We start from the raw sequence: 19,879 nt of genomic DNA, 5'->3' as shown, positions 1-19,879 counted from the left end.
TTTAACATTTCTGCCAACACAGCGATCAGGTGAAAGGGGAGTGAGGAAGAAGGGCAAAGCAATGGACGCTGGATATAGACTATGAGACAGATTACAGTCAGCAGCGATGTGTCAGGAGGGATGAGCAAGTCAGAATTAGAAGAGCTGGGCAGTGGTTGGGGCACGAGGGAGGGAGCGTGGGTCGGGAGGAAAACCCTGAACACGGGGCTGGGATGGGAGGGCAAGCGTGCGATCCAGGACGAAGGGACGTCTATCGAAAGGAGGCAGCTGGCGGGGAGTCGGCCTGCGTTGCTCTGAGTGTGGTTAGAACAGCCCGCCCTCCCGCCCTACTTTTTCCTCCTGTCGAAGAGGCAGCGACCAGTCACCTGGAGTGTGAGTTCCGGAGGGACTCGATCAGCCGCTGCTTCTGCTGCTGGAGGCTGGTGAGGCCACCGGGGGACCCAGCTGAGGAGGAGGAGGAGGCGCTCTTGGTCAGGGGAAAGAGCCAGCTCATCCTCCACGGGGCCCCGGGCCCGAGGCCCTAGAAAGCTCTGGCCTGCTTCTCCCAGTTGCTCAGCCCGGCGGTTCTCCAGCGACAGAGGAGCGGGACGGAACGCCCGGGACCCAAGTGCTGGGGGTCCGCGTCTTCTCTAAGCAAGCCCGGCCGGGGCTCCTCGGGTTCTAGGGGACATGCTCTGACTGCGGGCAGCCGGAGAGAGGAAAGTCGCCGCCCGGGACCGGCAGTCCTACCTTCACGACCCTGACGCCCAAACCAGCCAGTCAGGGAGCGGGACGGAGCAGCGCTCCACCACCCGGCCTCCGTCACCTGCGTGCCCCGCCCCCTCTGCGTGGCGCGTCATCACCTAGCGCCCCCGCCAGGACGTGCGAGAAGCGACGGCGCAGCACGGTGCGGCGCAGCTCCGGCTCCCCTTTCCCCTTTGCTGGGCGAGAGGTGTCTATGGGGCGCCCGCTGCCGCCGCCGCTGCCGCCACCGCCACCGCCGCTGGGTGCTGTCTCTATGGCGAGGAGGAGGAGGAGGAGCGCGAGCTCAGAGACACAAGTAGATCTTGCGTCCGCCGCAGCCCTGGGGGGGGAGGGGCGGGTTGGGGAAGTAAAAAGGGGGCGGGAACGACCAACCTGAGAGGGTGCGCCATGGCGCCAGCTGGAGCGCCGCTGGAGAAGGAAGGAGCGAGGCGGCGGGTGGTGGGGGGAGGGTAACTGGGGCTAGGGGTATGTCAAGGGGATGGCGCGGAGTGATGACGTGAAGGCTTTGTACCTGGGGCTTCGCTGTTGTGGGACGGAAATTGGGAGTGGAGGGCGGTGGCCTAGATCCTCAGCTCGTGTTCCTTCACGCTGCAGTGCCTGGGAATTAATCTGGCTGCAGTAAATGGTTATTGGCACCTTGGCACTGGCTCTCTGCCAGGGAAGAGCGTTATCGATGACTTGAATACCTCTGTGCTGTTCTCTCGTTTCTTTGGAAACCTGCAGTACGGGGATGCTACCTCCAGTAATGAGAAGGCCCTTTGGTGCTTCTTCCGGGCTTCTGAAACTGTAGTAGACAGAGAGGTGGAGGAAGGCAGTGTTAAACAAAAGGGTGTTTCTGAAGTGTGTGTGTGATGTGTATGTGTTTAGCGGATTGGGGAGGGTTGTGAACGAGGGAGGCCGTGGATTTTTGATTTTGTTCTTAGAGCCCTTGAGGCTACATTAGCGATTGCAGAGTTTAGAAGGCAGGGGGTCACAATTCCCTCTTTTACCCTTGATTGTTGTGATCTTTTCAAACTTGTGTGAAAAATGAAGGAGCATTCGGAATTTCCCTGCCCAAGAATCAAAATGTTGGTCTGTACTCTTACCGTTATATACCGGGAAACCTGTGTTTATGGACCACAAACGTGAGATGTGTTTGGTGAACCAGGGAAAATGCTCTGAGTTTTAGGGAGTTAGAAAGAAACTATTGAAATGCAGACACTGTTGCTTCCCTCCCTTTTCCCTCCTGCAGTTATGGACATCCGAACAGTTGATGTGGCTGTTACTTATTTCTCAGAAAGAGCTTTTTTTGTTTTTTAATTGGTTTACTTTTGTTTCCTCTAATCTGACTTAAGTAAATGCCAGTAAAGTAGATTTTGTAGTCAAATCAGATTTTGAATGATGTGTTAATGAGAAATAAAACCAAACACTGTCTTTATCCTAGTAACGTTTTATCTTGTCACATGTATATCAGTATTTAACGTTTCATTTTTATCGGAAATGGATGTCTTCATAAAGTTTTATTCAGAGAGTGAGTTGGGTTCAGAGCAATCATTAGTGGAAAGTTTTAGAAAATGATTAGTATATACACACAAAAAACACTAAATTTATGTAACATTGATATTAGAACTAGGAAACTTGTGTTGTCTTTTTTTTTTCCTACTGGTTAGCTGTGTGACTTTAGACAAGTCACTAAACTTTGATTTTCTCATAAATCAAGGACTTCAAATAAATAATCTCTTAGGTTTCTGTCAGTTCGGTTCTGTAATTCATATTTCTGATATAGCTGGGTTTTATTTTGGTTTTTATTTTGACAGGTACACAAATAAGGGATAAAGTATTTTATGAAACAAATCTTCAATCAAGTATAACATTTTGATGCTTGGCATCTAGACTTCTTGTGCCCTCACTATGCCAGCAGCAACTGTAGATCATAGCCAAAGAATTTGTGAAGTTTGGGCTTGCAACCTGGATGAAGAGATGAAGAAAATTCGTCAAGTTATCCGAAAATATAATTACGTTGCTATGGTATGCCTATGATCCAACCCTTAAAATCCTTCTTATAAAAGGGGAAGAGGGATTTTAAAAGTCTTCAGTTCAACCCTTCTGGTTGATCTTTTTAGGGATTAATTTAATTATGAAAAGAAAATTTCATCAATGTGTTCCAACCAAAGACCACCAGAATACACCTGTAGTGTGACAAGTTGGATGTATTACTAATTGCACTGAGGGAACATGCATACCGTTGGAACCATGGGGCATTTGAGTAAGAGAGTGTGAGAAAAAAACTTTTAGGATTTGGGCGTGTGTCTGATAGTTTTAGGGAGGGATTAAGGAAGCAGAGCTTTGCTCTGGATTGGATGCTGTTGGGAGTCTGGGGTAATTCTGTGATAGGGTATTTTAAGTCTTAACTAGAGTGAATGAAGACTAGTATGAGGCCGTAGCTATAAAGAAGCAACAGTCACTCATATTAGCCAAGATAGAGGGATGTTTGGTCGTTTTTGTGGTTTGGACAATGTTTATGTTTTTGTCTGTGTCCAGTCATGGTTACAGAGTGGGCTTGTATGGTGATGAACTGTGAAATTGTTTATATTGAACAGAAGAACATTAGGACCTAGCTATGAGAGCCAGGTCAGGTCTTAGCAACACTAAGCCCTAACTAATAATACAAGATGAGCTTCTGGAAGCTAGGGAGCTCCTGGATATCTTTCTCAAACAAAAAATCAGATTTCCCAGTGAAACATTGTTTATCTGCAGTGTTTGTTGTTTGTTTGTTTTAAATTATCAGTAGAGTTGCATGAACACACTGTGCTGTTAAGCATCTCTGCTTTTGCAGATACTGTTCAATCTGCCTAGACTGACTGTTTTTTTCTTTACTGTTGTACTTTGTACATCTGTTAAAGTTACTCTACTGTCTTCTAGATTATCAGCTCTGTCAAGTGAGGGGTTAGTATCTTAATCATCCTTTCTCCCCCCTGCCGACGCCTAGCGTAAAACATAGCATCCAGTAAAGTGGTTGTTGAGAAAGACTGAATTTAGAGAAGTTTTAATTTCTTTACTGTTTCACAGTGACTTGGTATTTAGGTTTTGTTCGTAGCTTTTTAGTTTGAATTTTAATACTAAACTGATGTATCACTATTTTTAATACAAATAAATAAATACACTTCTATGGGGAGGGGCAGGTTGATTGGTTACAATATGAATATTTGAGTGTCCGTAGATAATGTTCTATTTAATAAAGGTGTACTTACCCATAATTAGAATTGAAGTTATTTCTTATCCAGTAGAAATTCGTAATTGTTTATTTCTCAGATGATAAGTAGTCACAACATTAGAGATGTGATAACATTCTACAGGAATAACTGGGTGGCATGCAATTTTTGATGAGATACTCTCTCTGGAGTATAGAGAGAGTACTGTTTTAGTCCAAGAAATTAGGAGGGTTTTGGTGTTTAGATAAATCTTTTTATGAAGAAGTGATTGGAAAATATGATACATTTTCCATTTTTTTTAACCAATTCTTCATTGGTTTTAACTTTAGAATACTGGGAGCATAGTTTCACATACCTCTTGAGAAATATGAGTTTATGATTCTCCCTCTCCTTGGGAATAAAGTTCTTGGTTGCATTTATCATGTGTATCTTAGACCTAGTAATTTTTTTACTGATGATATTTAAAGTAAGAAAAAGTGATTAAGTTTGTAGAGTTTTATTTTATGGTTTGAAGAGGTAATTCTCTTCCTAGTTAAAAGTTACTTTGTTATTGAATATGAATGTGTAAAATGTCATCTGTAAGAGAATTCTTTGAGTTATACCCAAAATTATTTATTTATTCTAGGAATTTGTAGATTGTGGTTTTGATCATTTAGTAAATAATGAATCTTAAAACTATTTTACAGGACACCGAGTTTCCAGGTGTTGTTGCAAGACCCATTGGAGAATTCAGGAGCAATGCTGACTATCAGTACCAACTATTGCGATGTAATGTAGACTTGTTAAAGATAATTCAGCTAGGACTGACATTTATGAATGAGCAAGGAGAATACCCTCCAGGAACTTCAACTTGGCAGTTTAATTTTAAATTTAATTTGACGTAAGTGGGAAATAAATATAACCCAAACTTTTTTCAGTTTCATTTTAGGAATTGATTTTCCTCAAGTATGGTGAATAAAATTTGAACTGAATTTGGTGTAGTTACCCTGGAAATATTTAAAATCTAAAATTTCAAAATATTTGGTTTCTTCTTTTTATTATAAAAGGGACAAAAAATTAGAATAAAGAAGACTTACATTCAAATAATTTGAATTTTGGAGTTGTTATTTGAAAGGTATGACTGCCACTTTTTTTGAAGTTTGGAAAACTTTGGGCATTGAAAGTACTTCTTGATAAAGATAACCTTACAACATTAGTTTTACTTTCAAATGTTTTGTGCCATTTGAAATATACACATCTTTGTTGTGATAGTTACCTTTCTTGTGGAGGGTATTACAGTCATATTCCAGTTCATGAGTAGATTCCATGTCAAAGGTGATAAGACATTTCTTGGAAACTTGAGTGTGTTTTCCTTTCAAATCAATGTCATAAAATGGTTATATTCCCAGGTCAGCCCACAAAACTTACAACTTACATATAGGAGAAGTAATAGTATCCTTGAACCTGGTGTTTCTTTCAGAAACAATTCAGAATCTGGTAGATTCTCTTCTGGAATCTGAATTGTAACTCAAGCCCTGGGTTGAAACCCAGTTTCCTTACTTACAATACTTTTGTATCGTTGGTAGGAGTAGTTTTGATAGCTTAGGGAAGTTGAGAGTGTTTTTAGGTGAGGGCATATTCTTTACAAACTAACTGTAAGTCAGGGAAAGGTTTAATACATTCTAAATATGTTACAATATTGTAGTGTCCTTGTATTTGGCAGCCTCTACTTGTCTAATGTGATCTAACATCTGATTTTAAAGATAGTAAAAGAAGCTGAGGGACAATTAATGGTAGTGCCAATGTAAGGACCTGCCATTCTCTATAGAATAATGAGATATTTAGCAAATAAGATCTAAAGAAAAGCAGGGGTGATGATTTTAGAGGGAGTATTGTCAGTGGTACAATTGAATGGCTTATGATTGCATTGTTTTAGCCTCATTCTCCATTTTACTCTGTTGGATTTAATCATGGATTCTCCAGAACCTTGTGAAAGGTAAAAAGTACTCATCTCTATTCAAACTGATGATAATCTTTTATAAGTACTCCAGCTCTGAAAAACTGAAAATTGCTCTTTATCCTTTTCCCAAAAGATGACGCTTTTTAAAATTAATTCTTTACCATTTGTTCCCTGCTACTTATTTTCCAAGCTGATCATTAGAACATTATTTTGTTTTAGTTTTATTGAGGTCATGTTGGCTTATAACATTGTGTACATTTCACATGTACATTATTATATTTCAGCTTCTGTGTAGACAGCATTGAGTTCACCATCAGTAGTCTAGTTTTTATTCATCACCATACATAAGTTCCCCTTCACCCCTTTCACCCTCCCCTGACTCCCTTCCTCTCTGGTAACCACCAATCTGTTCTCCTTATCGATGTGTGTGTTTGTTTATCTTCTACATTTGAGTGAAATTGTATTTATCTTTCTTTGTCTGACCTATTTCTCTTAGCATAATACCCTCAAGGTCCATCCACGTTATCACAAATGGCAAAATTTTGTCTTTTTTTTAATGGCTGAGTAGTATTCCATTGTGTGTGTGTGTGTGTGTGTGTATGTATGTATGTATGTATACATATATATAAATACACACCACATCTTTATCCATTCATCCATTGATAGGCTCTTGGGTTGCTTCCAAGTCTTGGCTATTGTGAATAACGCTGCAATGAATATAGGAGTGCATATTATCTTTGAATTAGTGATTTCATATTTTTTGGATAAATACCCAGTAGTGGAATAGCTGGGTCATAGGGTAATTCTATTTTTAATTTTTTGAGAAATCATACTGTTTTCCATAATGGCTGCACCAGTTTGCCTTCCCACCAGCAGTGTAGGATGGTTCCCTTTTCTCCATATCCTCTCCAATATTTGTTATTTCTTGTCTTGTTAATAATAGCCATTCTGAAGGGTGTAAGGTGATGTCTCATCGTAGTTTTGATTTGCATTTCCCTAATAATTAGTGATGTTGAACATCTTTTCATGTGCCTCTTGGCCATCTGTATATCTTCTTTGGGAAAATGTCAGGAACATTGTTTTTAACTAAAATACTATTGTAATCTCAGTACATGAGTAGGAGGTGACCCATCAGTGTCTCAGTTTTGGTAAAATTGACATTTTCCTTTTTTTTTATATAGAGAGGGCTACTGTATTTTGCTGCCAAGTTTGCTGCCATTTATATAAATGTTCATGTGTTGGGAATTATTTAATGGAAGATATACTGAAAAATATTATTTAGGTAGAAAAGGCAATTTGGCAGTTAAAACCAGTATGGTCTAATGTGGAGACAGAGCACCATGAACAGAATTTTGGATATTTTGAAGAAAGGTGAAAATTAACTTTTTTCTTGATTGCCTAGAATGAATTTGTCAGCAGCTATGCCAGGCACCAGGGATCTGTTTTCTAGATGAAAGTTGTCATGGGCATTATATCTTAGTGTTCCCATAACTCTTCTGTCTGCTCTCTATTGCCGAAGCCCAAGACTTAGAATTGTTAGATACTGCTCAGTGTTATGAGAATTCTCTCCAAACTGAATTTGGAGTTGTTATGTACATGGAAGTTAAACTGGCATATTGATGAGCTATGAAGAAGAAAGCAAGCTATGGACAGAATTCCACCAAGAAGTCACAGGAGATGAGAATGAATTTTTTGAGAAGAGTCATCAATTTGATGATTGCAGTAATTCTTAATATTTGAGAGAATCATTTTAACAGTGTAGTAGAGATTACAGGGAATTGTGGATTCAGTGGTGACAGAAAGGAAGCTGATAATTCATTTAAGGAAAATGGCAGTGAAAGGGGATAGTACCATAAGTAGAAGGAGCGGCAGGAACAAAGGTGGTTTTTATTTTGTTTTACAGATAGTGCACAGGCATTTGAAGGTTAAAGGGCAGTTGTCAGCTATGGAGTTGTGGGCTGTTCATATTGTCTTTCGAAGCCTTTGCAGGTTTTTTGTTTCTTCTTTGTGTTTGATTGGTTTGAGTTCATTGAATATTAAGTTTGTTTATCATCTGTGTATTTGTGACAATCTGTATTCTAGTTTGTTTGCCTTTTACCTTACTCATGATTTTAGCATAAATTTAAGTATGTAAGAGTTTACATTCTAAAAAATGTAAGATATATGGTGAGCCAGGAGTGGTTTGAGGTTGGAGGCATTTCCAAATTGTAAGATCTTTAATCTGCATGTTTAAAAATGTGAATTTGTGTGGTAGGCTAAGTTTACATTTTTAGATAGAGGTAATTTCAATATATTTAGTGAATTTAGCATACCTAGTTGAGTTCGTTTCTCTCTTTCGGGTATTCCTTGAGATGGATAGCCTTGTATCGCTGCTCTTTTGGAAAGTCGTCTTTTTTAGAGATTTTTATATAGCTGCCATTCCTGTTCAGTTATTATAACTGGGTATTTTGCAACCTTACGCTTCAGTAGTTAATTAATCTTTAGTGTTAGGAGCGATCACGTGACTGTTCGTTGCTGTTCTAAATGTGTTGATCTAATCAATAAGTCACCCTCTGTACCTGCAGCAATTCTTATATTTTGACTAACCTATATTTTAACTACTTTTGAGATTAGCGTATTTTAATATTTTCTTACATCTGCCAGGATTTTTGAGGGTGAGGAAGGCGGGGTGGAATATTTCAAAACTTGAAATGGATACCATGGGAAAGGGACAGTCTATTGATTTGGAGAATCGAATCATAACAATTGAGAAGTTTACCTTACCACAGGAAGTTTTCTTCATCTTATTTGGAGATTATTTAGCTTACTTGTCTGGGGTTTCCAGCTTTCTTTTTCTAATGAGTTGGGTATTGTAAAGCATGAATTTGGTTCCAAATTTTTAAACACTAAGTCCAGTGAAATTTATATGACAGTGATTAACTTATCGGAATTTAGGTACATGAATGGTGCAGAAAAAAAAGGAAGGAAATAATCTATACACGTATTTTTGTTTGCCAAACTTAACTTGATCATGAAACACCTGACGTACTCATCTGGGTCGTTTTCCTAGGGATTGTGATTCAGTAGGTTTAGGTGTGAGACCTGGGAACCCCATATTTTTTATAAGCTTTCTGAATGATTGTTATCGTTGGGCAAGTTTGCGAAATACTGATTTAAACACCATAGCACTCACTGTTCCACTTCACATGTTTTTTTAATCTGGTGATATAACATTGAACAAAACAGACAAAAATCATTGCCCTCTTGAAGCTTAGGTTCTGCTTGAGAGAGAGAGACCATAAACTGAAAGTAAAGCGAGCATCTGGCCCAGAATAATGTGAGCCTGGAGAAAGATTCTGTTCTGCCTTTGTTTGGTTATAATTGCTAAAGCATGCCTCTCAGTATGAGTGTTGGGGCCTGCTGAGTGAAATTCTACTTGTTTCAGGTCCATGTTTTTCGTGTAACAAGGCCAATGATATCTGTTGTTTACTGAAAAAATTTGTAGTAGATTCATTCAGATATTCATCCTAAAGAGTTTTCTAGGGGAAATTTTGACTTAAAGTGATTATTGCAGTTCCCCTCTGATTTTAAATATTTCAGTTGCTAGTTACGTTATTTTTCAGACATTTAGAAACAGGTTGATTTTCAGAGAATAGGCCATAAAATGCTTTTTGGCCCAAGTGTAAAGTTCCTTTTCGTTTTATTAGTTTTGTTAGAGCTTTTAATAGAATTTTCTTAAGCTAAGTGGTGGAAACAAGTATTCTTACAATTTGAAATAAAAGAAAAATCTGATGGGCAATTCACAAAATACTTTTCATTTATTCTCAGAAACATATACCTTAATTTTGATCACTTTTTTGATTTAATTTAATATTTTGGATGCCTCTGTGTTTGTGCTTAGAAAATAGAGATAGCTTCCTTTTTGGCTTAAGTAAAATCTTGAAGGATTAGTTTAGATTTAGATTTCCTGGCTTGGTTTTTGGAAGCTAATCTTTTAGGATTAAGATTGTTAGGAGAAGTTATTGCTATTATAGCAGAGTTCTTCATTTTAAACAGTTTACTGCTTATTGGAGCCATTTGAAAGGCTTATCATTAGTGAGAGGAAGCATCTCCATTTTCTTTAAGACAGAATGTAGTTTAACTCAGCCGCATCAGATGTTTTGCACTTGGTCTCCTTCCTGGGGCTGCTGAGAGCATGGGAGCTGGACGTAGGCCCTCACTCCTGTGGCTCCAGCTCCATCTGGCAGCATTAAAATGGCTGCTGAGACTGAGAACCTCTGAAAGGAACATGTCTCTTACTTTGTGGTGGGAGTGCCTGGTGAGTAGGAGACCCTTGTTCTCAAACCCAGTTAAATTTAACTTGTATAAGGGTAATGAAATTGAGTTGATAGTAAAGATTAAAATCTCACCATTGGACTCTTGAATGATTATTTATTATATGAACACTTTACTGAAATAACAACCTTTGTATTTAAATTGAATTTTCTTTCCATATATGCGAAGCGTTGGAATAATTGGGCCCAAGCCAGTCCTCTATCTTGTTGCTTCTGGCACTGTAGTTGTAGACGTAAGTGGGAGAAAAACTGTTTGTTTGAAGTAGGGCACTTCTGATTGTTGTCTGTCTTTCTCTCCTGCCAGGGAGGACATGTATGCCCAGGACTCTATAGAGCTGCTGACGACGTCTGGTATCCAGTTTAAAAAACATGAAGAGGAAGGAATTGAGACCCAGTACTTTGCAGAACTTCTTATGACATCGGGAGTGGTCCTCTGTGAAGGGGTCAAATGGTTATCATTTCACAGGTAAAAAGATGGTACTGAAAGCGGCATTTGTGTTACCATTTCCTAGCTGCTTCACACTTGGCTTGGGTCACTGTTTCAGCAGTTTCAGGCTTAGTTCCGCAAAGGATTGGCTGCCATATAGCAGTCTCCTAACTCTTAAGAAGCTAATGTTGGTCTACTTAAAGGTTAATTTTGTAATATGGGATCCATTTTAACCTGTGAGAGAGGCAGTGTTGCATCATGGAAAGAGTAAGGGCTAGAAAAATAGATCTTGGTTTAAATCCAGCAATGCCATTTGGAATCTGTTTTATCTAGGGTTATTTAACATTTCTAAGCCTTAGAATGAAACCATTCATTCATTAAAAAAATATTTATTTATTTTCTACCATATGCCAGGCACTGTGATAAGATTTTAGGAATTAAACTATGAACAGGACAGACAAAAATTCTTGTCCTCATGGAGTTTACAGTCTGGTGGGAGTAGGCGGAAATTTTTTTAAATGATGAAACTTTATTTTGGTTTGTGAGATGGTGATAAATGCTATGGAGGGGGAAAAAACAGCAAAGAGAATGCTAGGGGTGGGTGTATGTGGTGGATTTTAATTTTTTTTTTTAATAGAGTGATCAGAGTGACAACACTTAGAAGAAATATCTTGCAGAATTGTTTTAATGATCAATAGTGCATGTTTAAAGCATCTGATAAAGTTCTAGGAGTCAGAATCAACGTGATGGTAAAGTGCTTTACACACAGTAAATTCTCAGTAAGTGGTAGTTTTTAACTCTTATTATAAAATAAAAGTAGATTGTCGAAGAGAATTTCTAGAAAAGAAGTTAGTTCCATTTTGTAAAAGTAGACTTCCAGGTAAGAGAAAGTGTTTTCCTATCTAGGTAAACTAAGTTAAACTGGCAGCCCAGGGACTAAAACTGGCCCTGGGAATGATTTTATTTGGCTTTTTGTTATGTTTTTAAAAAGCATTGTATTATGCAGGTGGTAATGTTCTCATACTTGGTCCACTTCACACATCTTTTGAAAAATAAGTGTGTTCTGCATGCTTTAGACTTTCCAGCTCTGGCCTGGGGATGATTTTAATGAAGGACTGTTCATATTGTAATCTTTGATTCAGTACTAAGTGTTTTGAGTTGAAAGTATTGGACATACTGCAGATGGTCCCCATCTTAGTGATGGTTTGACTTAGAATTTTTCAACTTTACCCTAGTGCAAAAGCTATACACATTCAGTAGAAACTGTACTTCGAATTTTGAATTCTGATCTTTTCTGGGCTAGCCACATGTGGTACAGTACTCTCTGATGATGCTGGGCAGTGACAGCCAGCCGCGGCTCCCAATCAGGCCTGCGATCACGAGGGTAAACAGTCGGTCACTTATAATCGTTCTATACCCAGACAGCCATTGTGTTTTTCACTGTCAGTACCGTATTCAGTAAATTATGTGAGATAGTCAACACTTTATTATAAAATAGGCTTTGTGTTAGATGATTTTGCCAACTCTAGGCTAATGTAAGTCTTCTGAGCACATTTAAGGTAATCTAGGCTAAGCTGTGATGTTCGATAGGTTAGGTGTATTATATGCATTTTCCACAACTAATGATGGGTTTATTGGGACGTAACCCCATTGTAGGTTGAGGAAGATCTGAAATTCTGACCTGTCATCTTTTCTCTCTAGTCTCCTTTAATTGAGCATGTACCTCAGGAGACAAGACTTAAGTCTGTTAATTTGAGGAACATTTTTTCTGTTCTTTTTCTACATTCCTGGTCATGGGGATACAAAAGAACTGGAAAGCATTGTCCTATCCTTTTACTATATTTGACATATTCTTTAATTCAAAAAATACTCTCAGCAAACACTATGTGCTAGGCACTGGGAATACTAAGATGAGCAAAAACAGAAAGGGTTCGTGTCTTAGAGTTTAGAGTCTGGGTTAGACTCTGAGATGTTTGAATATTTGTCAAGATGTGTTAAGATTTTGTTCTACTAGACGTCATTAAATTATTTTCTTCATGTTCTAATCTATTTCTAGCAGATAAGGACTAGTTTAAGAAATTTATAATCCTGAACTCTAATATAATCTTAATTTACTAGTAGTAAGCAAATGCTGTATTGACTTATATTGTAGGTAGACAGCAAAGTTACTTCCTTGCCAACTACCAGAAATTTAAAGGTTTCTGCTGTTAATTGCTTCTACCTTGATATTTCTTAGTGGTCTTCAATGGTAAAGCTTTTTTTTCTTTTTAAAATTACAAGTAAAATTCTGAACATTAAATAGAAATTTTGTATTTCCCTCAAAGTGTAGTACAAGAAAACAGAGTGTGTAAGAACTCTCTGAGATCCGGGCTCTTGAAGGAAAGGTAGACAGGGTGAAGAGTGGGTAATTGTGGCACGAGAGTGTAGGGAGAGAGGAAGCTGTGGAAATCCAAACAGTGGAGATAGGAGATCTTGATTTGAGAGTGTGGGAGTTGGTATTTTTCTTGACTACCTTTACTCCTTTCATGTGCAACATTCCCGTTAGTATCTCTTGGGGAGCCATAATGAGAAAGAAACAGAATTCTGATGAAAGAGAGTATTATTAATGAAGTTACTTAATAGAAGTGAAAATACTGTGTTAGGGAATTACTCTTCCGATCTTTTAAATGTATGACCTCTTTATGTAAAAGAAGGGAAGACTTGCATTATTTTTACCAACTCTCCTGCTACCTTTTGACATTTTTGGCCAAGTTTTCATCCATCTTTATTTCTTCATTTTCGTGTTACTTAAATTTTTTTTGAGATGTCTACTACGAGTGGTTTAATACTCTTCTTGAAGAGCTCTCTATTCAGAGATCAGCAAAATAGTGGTTTAGTGAATGCAGGTTTGGGATGTAGCATAGATCTGTATATTGACATCTCTGAGTATAAAGTGACAATTCTTTGCACTGTGGTAAGATGATGGCATTTTCCCACTATCGTTGTAAAGATGTTTGTTTTTTCTGTTCTTGTGTGCACTTTGTTTTTGGTTGATTCCTTTTTTGCCTACAATGTGACTCATTTAAAATTTGTGTAAGAAAAAATTTATTTTTAATCTCTCTGGTATTTATGTCTCCCTTTTCTGTATTCTTTTAATCCTTTTGTAGTGGTTATGACTTTGGCTATTTAATTAAAATCCTGACCAACTCTAACTTGCCTGAAGAAGAGCTTGACTTCTTTGAGATCCTTCGACTGTTTTTTCCTGTCATCTATGATGTGAAGTACCTCATGAAGAGCTGCAAAAATCTCAAGGTAGGGCTTCGAGTGACTGTCTGTACTCAGCACACTGTTCAGACTGAGCGACTGACAGCAGCTTCTAGGCTACGATGTTGTTTTAAACCATATTTTTAAGTGTTATGTTAAATGCAGTTACATTATCTGGTAATTTGGTTCTTTTTCTTGCAAAAATAATTTATAGGAAATCCTTTTTCAAAGCTTCAATGTAGATCGATAGAATAAGTTTTCAACAAAATTTAAACCAAGAGTCAGATTTTTATCATTGCCAGATCGAATATCATAAACCTGAGCACAGAAACGTGAGGACTAATGAGGCTCTTATGCACAGAAGTTCAAGTTCTCACTCTCTCCCAACACACACATGATCTGTCCATGTGAAAGAAAATCGGAGGTGGCCAGCAGTGCCCCGATGCCGTTGGTAGTGTGACAAAAGTTTTCCTTTCAGTTTATCTTGGCTAGAGATTATTTTGTTGGTTCTAGTCAGAGGATAATGTTTCTAGGACTAAATTCACATAGTTAAAAGGTCTTTTTTGCCCCTGGCCCACAGATGTCAACTTGTTAGTAGTAGGTGCTAAAGTAAATGTATAGGTCCTGTCTAGACACTGCTGAACGTGTGTATAAGAATTTGTTACTTCTGAACATTAATTCTTCCAAAAGGAAAGTTTCTTTAATAAGGAAAAGTGCTCCTTCAGCTTGAGAAGAAATTCCCCTATGCTGGCGCTGGCTAAGACTCCTAAGGAATAGAGTGGTTTTATTTTTTTTTAGGTGTGTTTTATTTAAGAAGTAACTAAAAAAAAACCATTTTGGTAAAGTGGTTGTTTCTTAGAACCTACATAAAAGTTGATCAAGTGTTCTCACCAGGTTTTTAGAAGTGCAAGTAAAGTTGTACTTTCAGGAGATGGTAAAAACTTTAAGAGCTTTACTTTTAAGCAGAAAGAAAAAATTTTGGAATTCAATAAGGAAACTTTGCTTTTGACAAATGAACTGAAAATCATAAAATAAGTAGTCTTTTGGCCAAAGTTTGCTTGCCTCGTTACAGGGTACGGCATATTACCAGGGAAATTTTTAAGAAAGGTTACTTTATGTTTGTAGCACCTAAGAGCAGCAGAATTCTGTGCGATTTGAAGAGACTTCAAGCTGTGACTCAAGTGAACCTTGCATTAGGATATTTTTGCTATTCTGGAAACTCAGTCCACCTCCTGAAAGTATCGCATGCTGAGAATCTATGGCCTAAATGTTTTAATCTGGCTTTGGAAATACTTTTTAAAATTTGACCTGTCTGTACAATGACAGTTTGCGGGAACAGAGAACCAAATTACTGCTCGTTATGTGTATGTTATTGGAAAATTTCTAAGTATATCAGATATTCTGAATATACCCCCAGTCAGCTGCTGTGTTAAAATTTAGGTTAATGACAAAGGTGCTTTTTGACCTGTAGTCACCCATACTGAATGGACCTATTCTATTGCTCTCCTGAGCAGCTGCTAATGATACCTAATCCTCATGTTATTTTTAGCACAGTAGCAACTGGTGTGCAAAGCCCTGTTTTCAAGCTGTGGTGTAGAGAAGGGCTGGTTTGCTTGGAGACGCCTTGACAGTTTAGACAGGAATTTCTTTGTGTGTTTTTGTTTTGGGTTGGTCCTGATGTTCTTTCTTTACTTTCTCTCCATCATTCCCCCCCACCCCCATTCCCGTTCTCTCTCTCCCTCCCTCCCTCCCTTCCTTCCTTCCTTCATCTCTCTTTTATTCTCTTTCTCTTCCTTCCTTTCACTCACATTACCTTTCCTTTTTAATCCTAGCAGTATTAACATAGGCAGATTTTTAGCAAACCCTTCTAAGGAGTTGTGTTCTTACAACAACACTTTTTAACTAACAAAACCATAGTTAAACACTTAGTGAATTCTTAAGGATTTGAATATTTATAATAGCTTTGTTCGGTACAAATTATTTAGATGAAACTATTTACAGATAGATTGGTGGGAAGCTTAAGGAAATTTTAAAGTAACTGCCTACAGTCTGTCTTATAATATTGAATGATGGATAGATTGACTGTGAAGGTACTTGATAAAGGTTACCCTCTATACGTGTCACCTTGTTTACGATCTGCTTCCCCCATATCTTTAGGAAAGTTATTTGCCTGTCATATGCCTTAAAGCATACGATGAAGATACATTTTCCCAATTAGGATCTCATTTTCTATTACATTTATAAACTTCTCCTTCATTCAACAAATACATTAGCAATTCACGTTCTCTTTTTTTTCCAGTCTTCATAAGGTCCATCTTTATATACTAAAATATTTTGGTCAGTGTCTAAGTTATGTAATTTGTGAATTCAGGCATGGCAGTGTTGTTCTCTTTTGACAGGCAATTTTTCTTTCTTCTAGGGTGGTTTACAGGAAGTTGCTGAACAGTTAGAGCTGGAACGGATAGGACCACAACATCAGGCAGGATCTGATTCATTGCTCACAGGAATGGCCTTTTTCAAAATGAGAGAAGTATGAAGACATCAGTACTGCCTTTTTATCAATTGGTGGTTAGATTGAGAACATTAAAAATCTTATGGCAAAAGTTTTTGGGCAGTAAGAGCTTATTAAGTGAAGATATAATTAGAGATACCATAAAAGTCATGTCTACCACACTTGAATATTCAAAAATAAGTCATTTTGAAATATAGTTCAGAAGGAAATGAAAATATAAGTTCTTTGTAGACTGAAAAATTTAAAAACTTAAACTACCTTAGACATCATGTAGGTCCAGCCGTATTATTTCTTAGGTGAGAAAACTGAGGTGAGGCCAGAGGCTAATAACTCACTCAAGGTTACACACTCGTGGGAGAGCTCCAGAGTCCTTTATACACCACATCAGTGCTGCTTCTGCCCAGTCAGAGTCCGTGTGCTAAGTTTCCCCTGCGTTGTCTTGTCTCAGGCGTTAAACTGCTGGTAAAAATACTATTTGTTCATGCCATTTTTCAGTATCTGGGGATTTATAGATTAGGACTCATGCTTTTTAGTAGATTGAGTCTTAGAGGTTTTGAATTATAAAGGGGTTAAATAAATCTGCAGTAGTAGTTGAATCAAAAATCATATTGGGCAGACCCTTCTTAAGTGGCAAAAAGCAGAACTAAATTCCTTAAATATAAAGAAGTTAGGTATGGAAGAATGAAATTTAATGAACCCAGGTCTACCCTTAGGGTTATGTAAATAGGTGATATGCACAGGTATACCTCGCTGTAGGTAAATGTGAAGAAAAGAAAGTTGGTTGTGCAAAAAGAAAATAGACCGGACTTTTCTGCTTACAAAAACAGTTTTCCTTTTTGCAGAATATTTACTGTAGAATTCTTTTGAGTATATCCTCTTAGACATTAAAGAATTGAATGAGAACTCTTCTGGGAATTTAAAGCTTTTTGTAGAAATGTATTACTAATAGAAAGCATAATAGCTGTTTTGCCAAGTGGTGTTGATTGAGAAATGATTTTGACAGTCTATTCATGACAAATAAATGTTTTGTACTTCTTCCCATTGCTACATTAGAGAATTAAAACAGCCTTTTGGATTTTCAGCTTTGCATTTTAAAAATGCCTTAATGGTTCAATTAATGGTGGATTCTCTGCTACTAATTCATCTATATTTTTCTTTTCTTCTTTAAGGATAGTAACCTATGTGAACGTTCAGATTTTACTGTCTAGAACATGTTTAGGCTTTGATTGTCTTTAGCCAACTCAGCCTTGTACATGGACTCAAGGCTACTTATAAACCTAAACTTTTCTCCCTTGCATTGGCTATTTTCGTTCATTCTTACTGTTGAATATTGTTAAATTAATGGAATAAAAATGTCTGCCATTTTTCCATGATTACAAATTCTCATAAAAATGGTCTAAATGTTAATAGGAAAGACGTGTTTAAACATTTTTTGTAGTCTTTTTCTTCGTTTCTTTTGAGCTGTGTTTCTTGAGAACATCAGTCTTATTCACTGAATTTAAATGTGTGGCCTCAAAGGAGCAGCATAGAAAAGAGCTGTCATTATAGTTAATGAACAGTCAGTACTTACATTGCTGAAATATTACCAGTGGTACCTTTTGGTTAAAATTATCTTTTTTTTTTTTTTTCCAAAATTCCTTTTTAGATGTTCTTTGAAGATCATATTGATGATGCCAAATATTGTGGTCATTTGTATGGCCTTGGTTCTGGTTCATCCTATGTACAGAATGGCACAGGGAATGCATATGAAGAGGAAGCCAACAAGCAGTCATGACATGAAATAGTCCTTTTATTTTTATTTTATTTGAGCTACACACATACTTGTATATAGGTTTTATCTCTGGTTGAATCCCTTGAACAATAGACAATACTTTTTTTTTCTTTCATAGTCCATTTTATTCTCTGCCTTTGAGTACTAAGTATGACCATTCCTATCTCAGATCTTAATAAATAGAAAAGCATTCAGGTTAAATTTGGCCTTAACTTAATATACTTGTTAGCAGGCATGTGTGACAGAGAGTGGGGAAAGCTACATCATATTGCATATTTTGATAAACTTCACTTACTTGAGCTTGGTTTGTTTTTTCCTTTTCTAAATTAACTAGCACTGACTATAATTTATTTCCCTGTTTTTCATGTCTCCCTTCCATTCTGCAGGAGTTTTAGCTAATTGAGATATTGTGGACCATCAATTTTGCACTTTAGAGAGTGATTCTGACTCAAATCCTCTGTTTTATCAGAAATTTTGGTTTTTCTTGCTCTTAGCTGGAAAATGACCATCTGCCAACTTTATCCAGTATTTACTTGTTTTTGACCCACAGAATATAGCACATGCATTGTGCAAACGGTTGATTCAGCGAGACTACAAAAAAAAAAGACAAAAAACTACTGAGGAGCTTAGTAACTGCTGTTTCTGTACGTAGTGTTTAATCTTCTAAGCACATCTAGTGTCTGTCGGTTTCTAATTGGCATGTGTAGGCTGCTCTGTGACTGAAGAACTTTTCAAACCAGCTTTACACCCTTCAGGAAAAATCCCTTGTGATTGGATGTTCAGTGTCTGCCGGGAAACTGGTGTCCAAGATGTTGAAGCTGCAGTTCTTTCATGATCACACACTTCCCTTGATCTGCTGCTTTTTATCCCATCACTGTTGGCCCTTATTTTTAGTTTTTTAAAAATTTTATAGCCATGCTTAAAATGTTCTTGATTTGTTGATTCCACAAATCAGTTTCATTAAAGTCCAAAGATAGCAAGTCTTTAGGTTATTTTGTACCCAATTAAATTAGAAGACAAAAAATTGTTCTTTCATAGTTGTTACAAAGATAAATAGTGGAGAGATTTGGTGCAAAACAACAAAATACAAAAAAAATTGTGTATATATAGCATATTAGCTATATATATAGCTAATTAAATTACCTGAGGAGTGTAATGCTTGTTTAATTTTTGTGTATATCTTTGCAATCTATTTTATATATGTTGACAAAAGAGACTGTGAAATATTTAGCCATGCAGAATATGTGACCAGACCAGAGCATGTGTAGGAAGGCATTTTGGTAATCATTAACTCTACCCTGAAATGATTGACTACAAGTTATGATGTGTGTTATCTACACTTCAACCAGTAATATTAGCAAATCTCCAAATGTTAGCCACATTGGTTTGTTTCTCTTGTACATTCTTTATTCATGATATTACAGTGCTGTAACTGGGTGGTCCTTTTTAAACAAAACATTATTTGCAAAACAGAGGGTATTTGTTTTTAAAGCTTTTGTAAATAAAGGCTTCAGAAATGTTTTCTTACATTTGTTGATGACTTGTAATTTTGATTCAGAAATATTTATTTGGGTGGTATTTTGTTTTTTAAAAAATTGGGGCAACTGAACAGAACTCAGTAACTTCATTAACTGTAGCTAATGATTAGTCTCTTAATTGAAAAATCAATCTGAGCCTTTTGCATTTCAACCGTGTTGGCTTATTCTTTATGAATACCTAAACTAGATATTAAGAATTGA

The 19,879-nt window shown here is 37.4% G+C and overlaps 2 protein-coding genes across 4 annotated transcripts in view; one reads left to right on the top strand and one right to left on the bottom strand.

The window, feature by feature from the left end:
• The window catches only part of VPS37A (VPS37A subunit of ESCRT-I), a 49,599-nt gene extending 48,600 nt beyond the window's left edge, over window positions 1-999 (bottom strand). The window contains exon 1 of one of the 2 annotated variants that reach the window (XM_070598292.1): window positions 730-999. Coding sequence is in view for 1 of the 2 variants with exons in the window: in XM_070598291.1 (XP_070454392.1) it covers window positions 366-493 (128 nt within the window). In the remaining variant the exon portion in view is untranslated. Of the gene's footprint in view, window positions 1-365 lie in introns of both variants that reach the window. The other variant, XM_070598291.1, reaches the window with a different exon arrangement.
• Window positions 808-19,667, top strand: CNOT7 (CCR4-NOT transcription complex subunit 7). Of its 2 annotated transcripts, none has more exons than XM_070598296.1 (7): window positions 808-1,039; window positions 2,541-2,751; window positions 4,622-4,815; window positions 10,492-10,653; window positions 13,761-13,905; window positions 16,277-16,387; window positions 18,015-19,667. In XM_070598296.1, the coding sequence occupies exons 2-7, from the start codon at window positions 2,635-2,637 to the stop codon at window positions 18,141-18,143; spliced, it is 858 nt and encodes a 285-aa protein (XP_070454397.1). In that variant the 5' UTR covers window positions 808-1,039; window positions 2,541-2,634; the 3' UTR covers window positions 18,144-19,667. The 2 variants fall into 2 exon arrangements, with proteins under 2 accessions (XP_070454397.1, XP_070454398.1); XM_070598297.1 differs by lacking the exon at window positions 808-1,039 and adding an exon at window positions 1,233-1,486.
• Window positions 19,668-19,879: the final 212 nt, after the last annotated feature.

Source organism: Equus przewalskii, chromosome 28 (genome assembly GCF_037783145.1).
Source record: "Equus przewalskii isolate Varuska chromosome 28, EquPr2, whole genome shotgun sequence".
Lineage (NCBI taxonomy): Eukaryota > Metazoa > Chordata > Mammalia > Perissodactyla > Equidae > Equus > Equus przewalskii.
This window is presented reverse-complemented; position numbering and strand designations above follow the sequence as displayed.

Coding starts and splice junctions, on each gene's coding strand:
- CNOT7 (XM_070598296.1), top strand. CDS start 2,635: ATGCCAGCAGCAACTGTAGATCATAGCCAAAGAATTTGTGAAGTTTGG. Junction 4,816..10,491: donor AATTTTAAATTTAATTTGAC/GTAAGTGGGAAA, acceptor CTCTCCTGCCAG/GGAGGACATGTATGCCCAGG. Junction 13,906..16,276: donor AGAGCTGCAAAAATCTCAAG/GTAGGGCTTCGA, acceptor TCTTTCTTCTAG/GGTGGTTTACAGGAAGTTGC.